This window comes from Stegostoma tigrinum, chromosome 25 (genome assembly GCF_030684315.1).
Source record: "Stegostoma tigrinum isolate sSteTig4 chromosome 25, sSteTig4.hap1, whole genome shotgun sequence".
Taxonomy (NCBI): Eukaryota; Metazoa; Chordata; class Chondrichthyes; order Orectolobiformes; family Stegostomatidae; genus Stegostoma; species Stegostoma tigrinum.
The window spans coordinates 25,019,230-25,036,865 of record NC_081378.1 but is presented as its reverse complement, the minus strand read 5'-3'; the positions used below and the strand labels follow the sequence as shown (position 1 = coordinate 25,036,865).

At 40.0% G+C, this 17,636-nt stretch overlaps 1 protein-coding gene across 16 annotated transcripts in view; it reads left to right on the top strand.

Annotated features, from left to right (window-relative positions):
* LOC125463094 (membrane-associated guanylate kinase, WW and PDZ domain-containing protein 2) overlaps nucleotides 1-17,636 on the top strand; it is a 545,354-nt gene that overhangs the window by 480,898 nt on the left and 46,820 nt on the right. For 13 of the 16 annotated variants that reach the window (XR_009447220.1, XM_059654599.1, XM_059654586.1 and 10 more), the window contains 2 exons: nucleotides 1,506-1,700; nucleotides 5,495-5,740. Coding sequence is in view for 15 of the 16 variants with exons in the window: in XM_059654599.1 (XP_059510582.1) it covers nucleotides 1,506-1,700; nucleotides 5,495-5,740 (441 nt within the window). In the remaining variant the exon portion in view is untranslated. The remainder of the gene's footprint in view (nucleotides 1-1,505; nucleotides 1,701-5,494; nucleotides 5,741-17,636) is intronic. The other 3 variants (XM_059654588.1, XM_048553805.2, XM_059654598.1) reach the window with 1 other exon arrangement.

The following is a 17,636-nucleotide window of genomic DNA, read 5'->3' as shown; positions in this document are numbered from 1 at the left end:
TTAAATACTTTTTTAGCTTCAAGATATGGTAATCGTAGAATATTTGATTATTGTGTGTACACAGGATTTCTTGGCTACCTCTTTCAGCCAGATCAAAAAGGACACAAATGAAAGCAATGGGTAATGTTAATGTGACTTGACAGATTCAAATTATTCAACTGCCTTAATGAGAAACACTGCCTTAACAGTCTCAGTTTATGTTGCTATTTTCAACAGTTATCTTTCAAAGAGAAATAATATAAACAGCTCACACAGCTTTTACTGGAAAATATTCATTGCTAAGCAACAGCTTCAGTGGTAAACTGATTTCAGGGTTAAATAGCATATTCATGAGTTCATCACGTCTGATCCATGACAGACAAAGGCTATCTTCAGCATGTGATCTGTCTCTGAAAAAAACGATGCATGATTCAGTTTTAACATAGCAGAGGAACTGCAAGTTATTTAATTCCTTTCAGCTGCATGCTTGTTTAAAGCAACCATCTTGCAGTATATTTTTCTGAAAATTTCAAGTTCAATTTCATACCAACTATGTCCTTTTCAAAAACATTTTGTCACGATAACTATGATTATGCAAAATTTGAGATGTTCATTAAAACAGTCATGGGTTTATGAAGTAGCATGATTTGAGTAAAGAAACATATAATCAGTGAAATTTGAAATTTGTCCTGACCACTAGCTTTTACATTTGAAAGATTGATGGTTCATTTTTACATTCTCACTTTATTTTTAATGCTATTACTCTCTTGAGAATCACACTGCAGGACTGGCTAAAGAAAATAATAGTATATACTAATAAGTCAGCATTCCCACAGTTCCATTCAGTCATTCTTGAAATTCAGTGTCCTCATAATTTACTATGAAGCAAAAATGGCAACAGAAAGAAGCAAACAGAAGAGATATTATAGGAATAATCTAGAAATATAAGGATATATTATTAATGGAGTAAAAGACAATGTACTGTGATGCCCCTTATGATAAATATTGCATTGAGGTTCACACACACAGAACATGAGTATGTGTTAATGTCTTTAACTCTCATATTTGTATTGTCTCTCTATTGGTGATTATCTAAAAATAACTGCCAGGAAACTATTGTCGCTAATTCATCCAGGCAAAAAGAGTCAAAATGGGTACAGGCTTGCAGTGAAATGCAGAAGATGATTTTTGTTTATTTTGTTTTGTAATAATGCAGTTGAAGTCTTCTTTTGTGCATTATCAGTTACTTGTTTCAGTTTGTGTCCTATAATGAATATTGCATGTAAAACCCGTTTAAAATAAATGTGTTACAAAAGGCATGCACATTGATAATGATGCAGATATTTTTATTATCTCCCTAATATTTGTATACTCAATAAATCGCTAAGGTGTTAAATGTACATTGACAAAAAGTGAAAAAGCGAAAGTGAAACATTTTAATCCACATTTATAACTTGAATAAATGCAATACCGTGCTGATGAATTTATTTCTCTTACTAATTGCTGTTTTTTATTTCGTTTATTGGAGATCCTAATTGGAGCGATCATTACAATGGGTGCTGCAGATGCAGATGGTCGTCTTCGCCCAGGGGATGAATTAGTTTATGTGGATGGAATATTAGTTACTGGAAAAACACACCGTTATGTGATAGATCTTATGCATAATGCAGCACGAAATGGCCATGTCAGTCTTACTGTACGGAGGAAGATTTTGTACCTAGGTATGTATTGGGTAAAAGTTTTAAAATCTGATATCCCGTGGATAATACATGAGATTTCCACATCATGCCCGTGGAATATATGGCAACTTTGAACAATGTTCAAATTTGTACACCATCATCAACATATTTTTACCATTTTATTGAATCTTACAACACAGAGGCTATTTGATCCATTGCATCCGTGCTAGCTCTTTGTGAGTGTTTACACCATTTCCCTTTTCTTTACCCATAGGCTTGCATTTCTTTTCTTTATCAACATAAATTCATTTCCTTTTTTAAAGTTACTGTTGAATCTACTTTGATTATTCTTTTGGTCAGCATTTTCAGGATGAGTGTATGTTAATGAATAAGAAAATCATCATGTATTCTTGGTGCTTTTGCCTGAATTCTGATGCAAGTTGCTACATTGAGCAGTGTAGCAACGTGAATAGGATATCTTTATATTGTGGTGTGGCAATGATTAACATGAACTGTTGATATTCAACTTGTATCATTTGGTTTTAATACCTGAGATCTTCGTAGATAAAAGTGGTTTTACAAAGGACCATAAGACCATAAGACATAGGAGTGGAAGTAAGGCCATTCAGCCCATCAATTCCACTCCGCCATTTAAATCATGGCTGATGGGCATTTCACCACTACTTCCCTGCACTCTCCCTGTGGCCCTTGATTCCTTCTGAGATCAAGAATTTGTCGATCTCTGCCTTGGAGGCATCCAATGTCCCGGCCTCCACTGCACTCGGTGGCAATGAATTCCACAAGCCCAGCACTCTCTGGCTGAAGAAATGTCGTCTCATTTCAGTTTTAAATTTACCCCCTCTAATTTTAAGGCTGTGCCCACGGGCCCTAGTCTCCCCGCCTAACAGAAACAACTTCCTAGCGTCCACCCCTTCTAAAACATACATTATCTTGTAAGTTTCTATTAGATCTCCCCTCAACCTTCTAAACTCTAATGAGTACAATCCCAGGATCCTTAGCCATTCATCATACAGTAAACCTACCATTCCAGGGATCATCCGTGTGAATCTCCGCTGGACACGCTCCAAGGCTAGTAAGTCCTTCCTGAGGTGTGGGACAGATACTGACCTAAAATAAGGTCACTTGACCAAGTAGTGCAAAGTTCACAATAACTATGTTTGAGCTGAAATTAGCATCATTAGAAAAGGGGACTGAAACACATGTTTGTATCTCCCATTTTAATCAAACCTTTTGGAAATTGCATATTGAGATTAAGGGTTGTCTGCAGAGTATGTAGCTTAGACAAATAATGAACAGATAAGCAAATGGATGCTTATCAACTGCAGTGTCTGGGCAGGAGACCAGAGATAAGAAAAAAATAGATCTGTAAGCAAAAAGTCAAAGACGCTGCCTCTGCCTGTCTTTCTTTCAACCATGTAAATCAGTGCCCAGCGAGAAAGCAACTTGGAAAAACCACTATCCGCTGAAAATTAAGTTGTCTGCAAACATCATTACTTCTGAACAAATGGGAATAGAGAACTAAATTTTCCGGATACAGATTTCAAGCAGGCAACTGAAGAACTGCAAAGTATTTTAAATTGCAACTATCTTTACTCTCCTGCCTCTACAATCACCCTTCTCCCTCGTAAGCTTATGTACCAGTGGTGTGTGTATGTATGGATTACATTTCACGCCTTTTTCTCATATTTAAAACGCTGCTGTCTCTGATTCAAGAAAACTTTGGAGTTAGCCCAATTTCATTATTGATCTGGTCAATTTCTTGATACTCCTTTGCTGAATTCTAAAATTCTCCCAGTCCTCAGGCTTACAACATTTTTTTGGTAACTTGTTAAGCCGCCTCTTTTGATCCAGTATAATCTTTAACTTGTTTATTACCCATGGTTTGCTTGCTTTTCCTTTTGGATAGTTTTTGATTTAAAGGAACCTCATCTAGAAATCCAAGTATTAATTCTTTAAATTGTAGCCTACGTGCCATCAAACCTTTAATGTATTTTTCCAATTCACACACCCACTTTCCTCCTTTTAAGATTTTAGACCCTTGCTTCAAATTGAACAACAATGTTTTCAAACTCAGTGGAAAATTCTATCATGCTATGGTCAATATTCCTTGAAGGTTCTTTTACAAGTTTACGAATCAACCTTTTCTTATTATATAATACTGCAAATAGCCTGTAGCCTAATTAGTTCCTCAATATATTGCTCCATGAGTACTTCGGATTTGATCTCAAAAAAACCTGTGAAGCAGAGTGTTGTTTCTGTCACGAATCCAATTGTATATAGAAATTATTTTTAAAAATCTGTTTCTATTTACACTTTCCCTGGACCGATGTTCTCTCTGAACAGCACAGGTGCTCAAGTGTGCAGTAATCAGGAATGTTCAATGCAGAGTCTACTCCTGCTCCTATGTCTTACCTTCTTGTCGATAATGCTAAACTGGGAGAAAGGACAAACAGCCGAGAACAGCTAAACAAATTACACACAAGCAGCATTTCCCTTTCAGATGTGTGACAACATGCTAATCTTAAAGGACTATAAAAAGTACTGGGACTTCTGCACAGCAAGTACAAGTTGAGGAATATTTCCCAGGACTCATTTTTCGTTTCCACGCTTGTCCTAGTACTGCCACCTTTACTTCGTGCCATCAACCTTTTTATCATTTTGTTACTCCTGCCCTTCACCCTCTCTCCTATTTCTTCTTTATGTTCTTTCCTTGCCCTTCACCCCTTTTTACTTGGCTTTGTAGTTGCATAAAAGCTGTTCCTTCTCAGGATCTTTTGTTTCCTATAAAGTTCATTGGCAATATTAGTTCTGTCTTTATCTACAGATGTTGCCCAGCTTGATAAGTATGGCCATATTTCTCTGAAATAAAAAGAGGTGAGTGAGGGGAGAGAGGTGACAGAGAATGTAACAAGCAAAGCTAAAACAAAGAGAAGGCGTGAGTTCAGAATTTGAAGGTGTTGAACTCAATATCGAGCCAGAATGTTGTAAACTGCCTTGTTTGAAGATGAGATGTTTCTCCTGCAGTTTGGGCTGTGATTCACTAGAGCATTGCAGCATGCGGAGGACAGACAAGTGGGCATGTGAGCAGGATACTATGTTAAAATGTTCGACTGTGGGAAAGTCGGGGCCACTCTTGTGCACAGACCAAAATGTTCTGCAAAATGGTCACTCAGTCTCCAATATAGGCTAGACAACGTTGGGTGCAGCAAGACAATACACAAGACTGGAGAAGTTACAAGTGAAATGCAGCTTCACCAGGAAAAATTGTTTTGGCCCTTGGATGGTGAGTAGGAAGGAAGTAAGAGACAGCTGTTCCACCTTCTGAGGTTACGTGGGATGGTGCCGTGGGAAGGGTGTGTAGTATTGGTGGTCAAAGAATGGACCACGGTGTCCTGGAGGAAACAATCCCTGTGAAATGAAGACAGTGGGCGTGATGTGAAGGGGAAGATGTGTTTGCTGGTGGCATTCTGCTGAAGCTGTGTGAAAGGCAGAGAATGATCTTTTGTTGCGCGGACTGGTGGGACAAAAAGGGAGAACAAGGGGAATCCAATCACGCTGTTGTGAGTGATGGGAAGGGGAAAGGCAGAAGCACGGGTGATAGGTCAGATGTGGTTGAGGGCCCTGACAACCACAGTGGATGGGAAACCACGGTTATGGAAGACACACCCTAGCTAAGTCCAATGAAGGGACAAAGCATTTTTCTTCTCATTCTTCTCCTGGAATCATAATGGAAATGACCGTATTTTTCAATCTATTTATAGTTTGCTCAGTTACTTCTGTGAAGACGAATGTACAGTATATATTTTGTTTTACAGGTGGGCCATCTTCTGAAAATGGACGAAGTCCAGGATCTGTATCCACACAACATAGTTCTCCTAGAAGTGATTTTGCTGTTTGCCCAAATAGCACTCAAGGACCTCCCAGTGGTTCCTCTCCTGCAGAGAGTTTGGTCAGTCATGGTGTACAGGCAAATGACATTATTGTACATCGTAAAGAAAGTGAAGGCTTTGGCTTTGTGATCATTAGTTCATTAAATAGACCAGAAACCTGTGCATCAATGGGTAAGTAAGAGCAAGGAGAATCTGAAGTCAGTCTTTTGCAAACTTAATGCTGTAAGACAAATCTGCTGTTTCATCCTCACATTCAACCTTATGTTTCTTCCTCTTGCACCCAGACAACAAGAGAAGAAGCTTCAGATTACAAACCTAAGGCTTTTCTCACCAATAGAATCTTGTGGTACAGGAATTCTAGCAATAAATTAACCTTCACTTAACAACAATTTGTGTTTACAGGGCCTTTAATGTAAGAAATCATCCCAAGGCAATCATCACAAGAGTGTTATAAAGCAAAGTTTGGCACCAGGCTGCATAAGAAAATCTTAGGGGTAGCTATTGAGAAGCTTGGTGAAAGATGTATGTTTTAAGGAAAGTCTCAAAGGAAAAAAACAGAGCGACTAAGACGTTTGTAGAGGTAGTTGCAGACCTTGGGGCTTATGTCGTTGAAGGCATGGCTACAAATGGTACAGCAATCAAAATCAGAGCTGTTTAACAAGCTAAAACTAGAGGATTGTGGGGCTGGCAAAGATTACAGAAATATAGTGGATTAAGGTGATGATCAAGTTTGAAAACAAGGATGAAAATTTTAAAATAAAAAAAAAATTGGTTGTTTGGTATAATTTAGCGAGCATGAAAGCAATAGGTAAACAGGACTTAAAGCAATTAAGGACAGAGGTAGCAGAGTTTTAGATGACAGAGATAATGGGAACTGCAGATGCTGGAGAACCCGAGATAACAAAGTGTGGAGCTGGATGAACACAGCAGGCCAAGCAGCATCTTAGGAGCACAAAAGCTGATGTTTTGGGCCTAGACCCTTCATCAGAAAAAGGTTCTTTCATCAGAGTTTCAGATGACCTGAAGTTTACAGAAGGTCGTGTTATACTTTAATCAGCAATGATATTCCAGGGATAATTTGTCCTCTAATTTTCCTTCAAAAGGAACTGTACAGCTCCCCTAGCTCACTCCTAGCAGTCTACCCCTGCCTTACTGGCTTCAACACATTGTATCTTTGTGGCTTAGAATGAAGAGGCAGCTCATTATTTTGTCCCAGGATACAATTTACTGACAGAAGTCCAGCTTTATTTGATATATTGGGAAATCCTTGACCTTTTTTGCTTGTAATTAGGAAAGGATATGAAATTGATTTGAGGACAACCCAGAATTAAAATGTCTGCTGCTAACCAGTAAACCATCCTGATCAAGAGAATACTTCAGTGTCTGAACAAAGACTGGCAGTGGTTGCTCGTTGATTTTTCTATCTCTGGAAGGAATTCAGCATCAGAGCTCACCACCATTTTCCTAATGTTGACAGATTGCAATATTTTCTTATTCCCTGTAGTGAATAAGTGAACCATTCCTACCAGAAGATCTACTGGCATGCTATGTCACATTAGCCTGTCTTTTACTATCCTTAAGCATTCACTGTGGCTTGTATGCAACTACTGTGATTTTCATCATTTTAATTATATCTAGGTCAGCCTTCCCTTCTGCTGTATTCCACTTTTCACTCCTAGAAGAGACTTTGTGGTTTTCCATCTCTGATCTACTGGCTGAAATAATGACATTTTCCTTTCTGCAAGTTACCTTTTGAGTTCATTTGCTCTTGGAATTTCGGAAATCTCATTGTCTGTATGATGGCTTATATATGGAACTTTAAGTGCATTCTGCTAAATCTGCGTTTCAAAGGCCTTTATTTTATCCAAAGATCTTTACTTATTGCCTAAGCTTATGAGGCATATAGGAAAGTGGACAGAATGTAGCATCTTATGAGTTTTCTCCTTATAAGAGGTTTAAGTTTTTTTGTCGTTAACACATTATTTATTTTCATGAAATCACTTGTGGCTATCTCGATCCTTCTTCTGACTTCAGCATCACAACTCCCATCTTTTTTCATTTCATTCAACTTCCTTTTAAGATTGTCCTCAGTTGACAAACATATCTACTTGTTCCAGAGTGACATCATTCATTTTAATCTTGATTATAGTTTCTTCTAGTGTATTCTTTCTGATTGACGTTGTTTTTGTCTTGTCAGTATCAATAAACCATATTCCAAGCTTCCAGTGTTTAACTCCAAGTTTGTCATTTTCATATATCCAATTTCAACCCCTTGAAAGTATGTCTGACTCTCTGAATATTTGTTTTTTGTACAGATTGAATAATTTTAGCACAAATACGTAACCTTATGGTAATCTTTTCTTCACTCAAAATATAACCAACTGCTCATCTCCTAGCCCATCATGCACTCTTATGATCGGTAATGGTGTATGGCAAACATAGGCCCTGAATATATTTTGTATCTTTGCTGTCAATGTCATGTTTCAGCAGCACATCTATTAGTTTCTGGAGATAAATACAATCACATGCTTTTCTATAATCTGTGAAGCATGTATAAATGTTCTTGTAGGCATTTGTTTTTGATTGTTCTGAAGTTAAGTATTTGCTCCATTGTTCCTTCCTTCTCCAAGTTTAAATCCATACTCTTTTTCAACAACCTCTAATTCAAATCAGTTATTATTTACTAATGCAGTGATTTCTAAGATTACTCAAATTAGTTGACTCATTAAGGTTATAGTTAAAATTGATTTTACTTGTTTGTTTTAGGTTTATTAGTCAACTTAACAATGTCTCAAGTCACTTAGAATGTAGTTTACAAGCTTATTTTGTAATTAACATGTCAGTCAATTGATTATATTCCTTTTGTGGTGCTGAGAAGTCAGAGTCTTTATTCTCTTACTTGGGAAAATTCATTTGGAAATACCGCTTAAAGAATATGCAGAAAAGTAAGTGACAAGTTTGAATAAGCAATGCAAACCTACTGTCGTATACCTATAGTTGAGAAGCCTGACAAACTGAAGAGTGCTCCAATAGCAATAAAATAAAAATTGAAAATTCTTGAAGTATCCAGCAGGTCTGACAGCGTCTGTGAAAGTGGAAAAGGTTAGAGGGCACCTGCTTGGATGTGCAACTTGTTGGCCCAGTTCAGCAACCCCTGGCTCTGGGCCGGTTGAGGGCCTTCTTGCCAGTGGTGAGGCAATGCAGGTGTTTGTGCAACTCTAGCAGCCCCTGAGGATGCCAGGCCTGGCTGTCCTTAGTGGCTGCCTGGCTGCCCATGGAGGCAGGCAACAGTTACAGGACTCACTGCAATGCTTCAGCTTCTAGGCAGCGAGGGCCACTGCTTCCCATTTGCCTCACTGCCAGTGCTGCTCCATCTTCTGCATTTGAATGAAGTTTCTGATTGCCAACACCACAAGGTTGTCTTCTGTTCAAGATTAAGCAGGTCACTGACGTCCGGCAATGCAGCTGCAAGGCCTGTTTCTCCCACAGCCACTGCACAGTTGTTGCTGTAAAATGCTCATGAGATTATGTATCTACACCTTTCATGCCTATGATACCAATTGAAATATCAGTATCCAGACTCTTGAGGGCTGCAGGAGGCTACCTTTCCAGTGTTTGTATCCTCTAAGACCTCTGTACCCTCATCCTCAGAATCATGGATAGAGATTAGGGACAGGATGGCAGAACCAGCAAGACAACAGAAGACATTGCATCCACCAATTCAGGACAACAGAGGAGTTCATGGGAGTGTTGCAGTAGAACAAAGAAAAGTATTTACTTGTTTGGCAGGACAAGGCTGTTTCAACATTCCAACAGCATGCTGTTCTTTTCCTGCCAAGATTCTTTCTTCAAGGGGAGTGAGGAAATGAATATCAAGTTGCCTTCCCCTTCCTGCCCTGTTATGTGCTGATTTCTTCTAATGAGCAAAAGGAGTTAATGAGTGAGATTGCAGTGAGTGGCACGACTGTTATTGTTTGTGCATGTAGGAGAATCATTGTTAAATTAACACGTCATTAAATAGATGCACTCTCTATTAATTGATCATTGTTGGAAATGCATATTTATATTTACAGACCATGTGAAAATGTGAAAAATATGGAACTGTTTGGGTGCTTACTAGATTGAAAACAGTTTTTACCGTGTGTTTCTTGGAAATGAAGTTCGCAGTTTAATCTGTGCTGCGGTTTCAGAAAGTCAACTGACTTTGGAGAGAAGAGAAGTAAATCTTTTGGGGAGGTAGGAGATGGGGATTATGGTCCTTAATTGATAGGAAACCTGTTTGTGTAAAGACTATTTTGCGCTGATGATTGCTTAGCAACTCTTTTTTAAATCAGTTTTTACTGTTTTCACAGTCCTTTGGTACATCTCACCACCTTTCCCCTACATGCACAAACAATAACAGTCGTGCCACTCACTGCAATCTCACTCATTTTAACTCCTTTTGCTCATTGTTCTCACCTATGGATATTGGGAATTTCCTGTGGTGAATGCTTAACTGCCTTCTAGAATCACCTGACAGATCCAGGGTAATTAGGGATTAGCAACAAATGTTGACCCAAACCATGGTGCCCATATTCCTCGAAGAATTGAACCCTGAACCCCCGGTCCAGAGGCACCATTAGACTCTCGATGTAAGTGGCAGAGGATGCTTTTGATTTATCCCTTCTGGGTTCTGTACTTCTGTAAGTTCAACAGGGAGCTATAATTGGGTTAATTTATTTTTATTCAACAGGTTTGGACGTGTTATGGCACATGTCCATGGCAAGTGGGACTTGAACCCTGACTTTCTTGTCTGGAGCTAGAAACACTACCATTGTGTCACAAGAACCTTTTATGGTTTAAGAATTGATCAAAAATCTCATTTAGATATTAATGACTTTTCACTTATACTGCACAAGACATCTTCCAAGTCTAAGTCCACCAGGGTGGGATCTTTGCCCCAACTAAACTTAATCAAGTTGCCCACTCCCCACCTCCAAATTCCCTATTATCCTTTCACTAGGGTCTCTCAGTCAGCCATGCTGGACATATTCAAAGTCTAGAAGACATCTTCACTTTTTTATGGGCACCAGTAATAATACCAGTGGCCGTGATTGTCTTCTGGTGCTACTGGAACTGCAGAGTTACCAGCCATTCAGATTTGCCAACGGCTGTCTAGTACTGTTAGTTAAAGCAATCCTCAGTGTATCATCATTGTGGGGCTAACGGATTCCACATTAGTGAAGTCCCATAAAATTGACCCCTTGACATTGGAAAGAGTCAGTAACTGTTTAAACTGAGTTTGGAATGCTGAAAGGTGTGAAGCAAATTAGCTTGAAATGAGAATTGGGAGAAATGTGATGCAAACTAGAGATAAATACATCAATTTGGGGAATGCCAACTTGAATTGTGTGGAAGGAGCAAGAAATTCGTCAGCAGAAACCCAAAGGATTGAGAGGGAGAGAATATGATATTTTCCTTTAATTTCTGTTAATTTTCAAGCAATTTTGCAGTGCTAAAAAAGGGGCAATGAAGCCTTCTTCATTTTCCACTAAACCACTGAAAACAATCTTCCTCTGAAAAACACTATTCTCCATTAACATTAGCCAGGAGTACGCCAATATACACTTAAATGGGGTTGGGCAATATTTCTCTATTTATTCCATCGCCTGTCTCAAACTGACCTGACATAAAACTGTCAAAATGTTAAAGTGAAGATGTAAGAAATATAATGGCATCCCTGAGGCAGAAACTGCAGATCAGAAAGAAAAGTGGCTAATAAGAAAAACAGAATGACCTAGATTTTTCAGTCAGTTTTGAAGCTGAGCGCATTGATACTACATGCAAATATTTTTGCAATCCAGCACTTTTACAACTTGCCAGTCGTATCTTCCAATCCTGCCTGAAGTTTCAAGGTCAGCACAGACAAATGCCAGGAAAATAGTGGGGCACAAGACAAGATAGAAGAAGAGAATATCGCCCCCTACCTTTTCACCACAGTAGCTGTCATAATCAGCTACGTTTTTAAAGGTCTAATCTTTTAGCAAGAGAATAGTGAGTTGGTGAGTCAGTGAGATGGATTGATTGGTGGGTGACATGGTTGAGTAGTTAGTCCTATGGCCAAGAGGCTAATCAGGTGAGGGCTAATCCTGTGGTTACAGATAGTCAGTTATTGGGTGTGTTGTTGGAGAACTGGGATGATGATTTTGTTGGATGGTTGGGGATAGTCTGGTCAACTCTGATGAGTGAATTGTCTGGAGAAGGGGTGTGGTTAATTGTGACGCTCAGTTGAGTTATATTGGCTAATAATGGATGTAGAATGAGATAAACTGTGTAATGGTTTCAGGCTAGTACCATTTATCTGGCCCAAGTCTTCACCCTGAGCTCAAAGTCTGAGAGTTGCAGCCTGCAACAATCAGCACATTGAAAATCTAAGCTTACTGAGCAAATGCAGTTCATGTCTACATATCAGGAGCTCCATACATTGTGAAATGCTTATATCCTATTTCAGATGACCTGGAGATTAAAGGATTTAGGCCATTGTTTGCTAGGGCTGAAGATTTGTAATTACTCTGTTTGCATGGCTATTCTAACTTTCTGATGTTCCAAAGTTTACGTCAACGTTTCAACTGACCAATTTATTCAATTGTGCAGAAAAGTGTCATTTTGGACTTAGTTCACATTTTTTCCAAAGAAGTTCCTATACTCCTTTGTTTTGAAGAAGAGCACGATATGATTAAAGCTCCATTGGAGTTAATAAAAGCGAAGTACTACAGAGACTGTTTCTTCCCTAGACACAGTTTTTATAATTGCTTAGGTTTCTCTGCAAGTAACAAGCGAAGAAAGACTCCGCTTTGGCTGAAGAGGTATGTCCCCTGGAGGCTGAAGAGTTTCACCCCATTTCCGCCACGACAGCGGTATTGAAGCATTCAAAGTAACTAGTCACTTGGATTTCTTAGTGACTGGATTTTTTCTTGTTAATAAAGAAGTTGTCTGACTCAGGCACGCATTTCATACAGTTTTTAACAAATAGATGAAACAAGGAACTGACTGGATTTCCAGAAGTACTGGGAATAATTAACAGAAGGCGTGCAGCATTCAAAATCCCATACAAAATTTTATGAACAGGTAATGCTTTCATGCCAAAATCAGGCAACTACAGCAAACTTTGTTTTAACCGACGCCTTTTGAACCGACACTCTCAATAAGCTGCAAAAAGTTATATACCTCAAATACCACAAAGCTTAACTATATGATTCTGTACAATTATTATAGTTTTTAAATTGTTTACCTCAATGTAAGGAGCCTTGTTTGCCAGTTGAATGGCCACATTAAATCTCAAAAGTTGATTTGATTTCGAGTCAATTTTTCCTCAAATACCATGATCTACCACAATGCCCAAGTAATCATTTAAAGGTACTCACTGCAGACTTTGTGTCATCCTCATGATTTCTCTTGCCACCTACTTTTATGGCTTCTGTAATCTTGGCTATTGTACATTCAGTTTTGTCATCTAAGTCATTAATATATATTGTAAATAATTGTATTCCCAGCACTAATCCCCAGACACATGATTAGTGACAGGTTTCCACCATGAAAATGACCCCATACCCCAACAGTCTGTCTTCAATTAGCTAGCCAACCCTCTGTCCATGCTATGTACTACATCCAATACAATAGGCTGTCATTAAATAGCCTAACGTGTGGTACCTTGTCAAATGCATTCTGAAAATCCAAATACGTTACATCCATTGCTTCCCCTTTATTTAATCCTGCTTATTATTTCCTCAAACACTTCTAATAAATTTGTCAAGCATGATTTCGCCTTCAGGAAGCCATGCTGACTCTGCTTGATCATATTATTTATTTCTAAATGCTATGCTATTGCGTCCTTTATTATAGACTCTAACATTTTCCCAATAACAGACTTTAAGCTAACTGACCTGTATGTTGTCTCCCATTTTTAAATAAAGATGTTAAATTGGCAGTATTCAATCCTGGGACTTTTGTCGAATCCAAGGATCACGGGAAGCCTGCTCCTGGTGCACCCATTATCGCTGCAGCTACTTCTTTTTAATATCTTAAGATGCATCCCATCAGGTCCAGGAGACTTTAGACCCATTAGTTTCCTTAGCACATTTTCTCTGATAGACATTGTATTTATTTCCTATCCTCCTTTTGCCTTTACTACTTAGGGGATGCTATTAGTGGCTACCGCTGTGAAGGTTGGTGCAACATATTTATTCAAAGCTTCAGCCAATTCAAAGTTCCTCATTACTATTTCCCCAGCCTCATTTTCTAAGGGGCCCATGTTCACTTTGGCTTCTGTCTTGCCTATTATAAATTTAAAGAACTTCTTGCTGTCTGTCTTGATATTACTTTTCAAGTTCACTCTCAAGCGCTCCTAAATAACACTGTTGATGACCCCTTTTTTCGCTTTACTAATGATTGAGACTAGACTGATGGGCCGGTAGTTGCCAGGCTAGGTTTGTCCTCTTAGACCATAACACATAGGAGAGGAAGTAAGGCCATTCGGCCCATCAAGTCCACTCCGCCATTTAAATCATGGCTGATGGGCATTTCAACTCCACTTCCCTGCACTCTCCCCGTAGCACTTGATTCCTTCTGAGATCAAGAATTTGTCGATCTCTGCCTTGAAGGCATCCAACGTCTTTGTATACAGGAAACACTCGGACAGTTTTCCACATTGTAGGGAAGGTGCCAGCGAAGTAACTTGGCTGGGGGTGCAGCAAGTTCTGGAGCACAAGTCTTAAGTAACAAAAACAAAGTTGCTGGAAAAGCTCAGCAGGTCTGGCAGCATCTGTGAAGGTGAAAATAGAATTAACATTTCCAGTCCAGCGCAGTTCTTTCGGTTTTTATTTTTCTTAAGTAACAGTGTTGGAATGTTGTCAGGATCCATTGCCTTTGCAATATCCACTGCCTTCAGCCATTTCTTGATGTTGTGTAGAGTGACTCGAATTGGCTGAAGACTGGCACCTGTGACATTGGGGACCTTTGGAGGAGGCTGAGATGCATCATTAATTAGAACATCTGGCTGAAGATTATTGCAAGTGCCTTGGCCTTACGTTTTGCCCTAATATTCTGGGCTTCACCATCATTGAGGATGGGAGTATTTGTGGAGCTTAATTGTCTCATTCGTGATTGACAGGACGGCAGAGCTTATATCTGATCAATTGGTTGTGAAATTGCTTATCCCTGTTTATCATATGCTGCGTATGCTGATTGAAATGTTAAGTATCCCCGACTGATGCATCTATGGCAGGCAGATTGGTGAAGATGAGGTCAAGTATGTTTTTCCCTCTCGTTGGTTGTCTCACCAATTGCTGCAGACCCATCTAGCAGCGATGCTGTTTAGGATTTGACCAACTTGATTGGTACTGGTGCTGCCACGTCACTTTTGTTGGTAGACATCAAAGTCCCCCATATAGAGAACATCTGTGCCATTGCCACTCTCAGTGCATCCTCCAAGTGGTGCTCAACATGGAAGAGTATTGATTAATCATTTGGGGCAGGTACGTTGTAATCAACAAAAGGTTTTCTTGAACATGTTTCACTTGATGCCATGAGACATCACAGTTCTGCATGACAGACTAATTAATAAAATTAGATCATATGGGCATGATGTGGAGGTGCTGGTGTTGGACTGGAGTGGAATTCTTCACCTGACGAAGGTGCAGCAGACTATAACCTGGTGTCAGTGACTTCTGACTTCGATCACATGGGATTCAGGTGAACTTGCCAATTGGATATAGAATGATTTTGGAAAGAGACAGGGTGGTGGAGGACGGTTGTTGGTCAGACTAGAGGCCCGTGACCAGCAGTGCCTGAAAGGGTTCAGTACTGGTTTCATTTTTGCTTATCGTTTATATAAATGATTTGGGTGACAGTCTAAGAGGCATGGTTGGTATTTTGCAGCTGGCACCAAAATAGGTGGATTGTGGACAGTGAAAAAGATTATCTAAGATTACAAGGAGATCTTGATGAATTGAGTTATTGGGCAGAGGAGTGACAGTTGAAGTTTAATTTGGATAAATGAGAGGTATTACATTTTGCTAAAACAAAGGACTGTATCGGACTTTGGTTTGACCACATTTAGAATACTGCGTACAGTTCTGGTCACCGCATTGCCAAAAGGATGTGGATGCTTTGGAGAGGGTGCAGAGGAGGTTCACTAGGATGTTGCCTGGTATGCAGAGCGCTAGCTATAAAGAGTGGTTGAGTAGATTAGGGTTATTTACACTAGAAAGACGGAGGTTGAAGAGTTACCTGATAGAAGTCAACAAAATCATGAGAGGTATAGATGGGATGGATGGCAAGAAGTTTTTTGCCCAGAGTTGGGGACTCAATTACTAGGGGTCACAATTTCAAGGTAAGAGGGGAAAAGTTTAAGGGAAATATGCATCGCAAAATTTTGTCAAACATTAAGATTGACAAGTCGCCAGGCCCGGATCAGATTTGTCCTCGGCTGCTTTGGGAAGCGAGAAATGCAATTGCTTCGCCACTTGCGAAGATCTTTGCATCCTCGCTCTCCACTGGAGTCGTACCTGAGGACTGGAGAGAGGCAAATGTAATTCCTCTCTTCAAGAAAGGAAATAGGGAAATCCCCGGCAATTATAGACCGGTAAGTCTCACGTCTGTCGTCTGCAAGGTGTTAGAAAGGATTCTGAGGGATAAGATTTATGACCATCTGGAAGAGCATGGCTTGATCAAATACAGTCAACACGGCTTTGTGAGGGGTAGGTCATGCCTTACAAACCTTATCGAGTTTTTTGAGGATGTGACTAGTAAGGTTGATGAGGGTCAAGCTGTGGATGTGGTGTATATGGACTTCAGTAAGGCATTTGATAAGGTTCCCCATGGAAGGCTCATTCAGAAGGTCAGGAGGAATGGGATACAGGGGAACTTAGCTGCTTGGATACAGAATTGGCTGGCCAACAGAAGACAGCGAGTGGTAGTAGAAGGAAAATATTCTGCCTGGAAGTCAGTGGTGAGTGGGGTTCCACAGGGCTCTGTCCTTGGGCCTCTACTGTTTGTAATTTTTATTAATGACTTGGACGAGGGAATTGAAGGATGGGTCAGCAAGTTTGCAGACGACACAAAGGTCGGAGGTGTCGTTGACAGTGTAGAGGGCTGTTGTAGGCTGCAGCGGGACATTGACAGGATGCAGAGATGGGCTGAGAGGTGGCAGATGGAGTTCAACCTGGATAAATGCGAGGTGATGCATTTTGGAAGGTCGAATTTGAAAGCTGAGTACAGGATTAAGGATAGGATTCTTGGCAGCGTGGAGGAACAGAGGGATCTTGGTGTGCAGATACATAGATCCCTTAAAATGGCCACCCAAGTGGACAGGGTTGTTAAGAAAGCATATGGTGTTTTGGCTTTCATTAACAGGGGGATTGAGTTTAAGAGTCGTGAGATCTTGTTGCAGCTCTATAAAACTTTGGTTAGACCGCACTTGGAATACTGCGTCCAGTTCTGGGCGCCCTATTATAGGAAAGATGTGGATGCTTTGGAGAGGGTTCAGAGGAGGTTTACCAGGATGCTGCCTGGACTGGAGGGCTTATCTTATGAAGAGAGGTTGACTGAGCTCGGTCTCTTTTCATTGGAGAAAAGGAGGAGGAGAGGGGACCTAATTGAGGTATACAAGATAATGAGAGGCATAGATAGAGTCGATAGCCAGAGACTATTTCCCAGGGCAGAAATGGCTAGCACGAGGGGTCATAGTTTTAAGCTGGTTGGTGGAAAGTATAGAGGGGATGTCAGAGGCAGGTTCTTTACGCAGAGAGTTGTGAGAGCATGGAATGCGTTGCCAGCAGCAGTTGTGGAAGCAAGGTCATTGGGGTCATTTAAGAGACTGCTGGACATGCATATGGTCACAGAAATTTGAGGGTGCATCCATGAGGATCAATGGTCGGCACAACATTGTGGGCTGAAGGGCCTGTTCTGTGCTGTACTGTTCTATGTTCTATGTTCTAAGTTCTTTTTGCAGAGGGTGGTGGGTGCCTGGAATGCATTGCCAGCGGAGATGGGAGAGGCGGGCATGATAGCAACATTTAAGATGTATCTA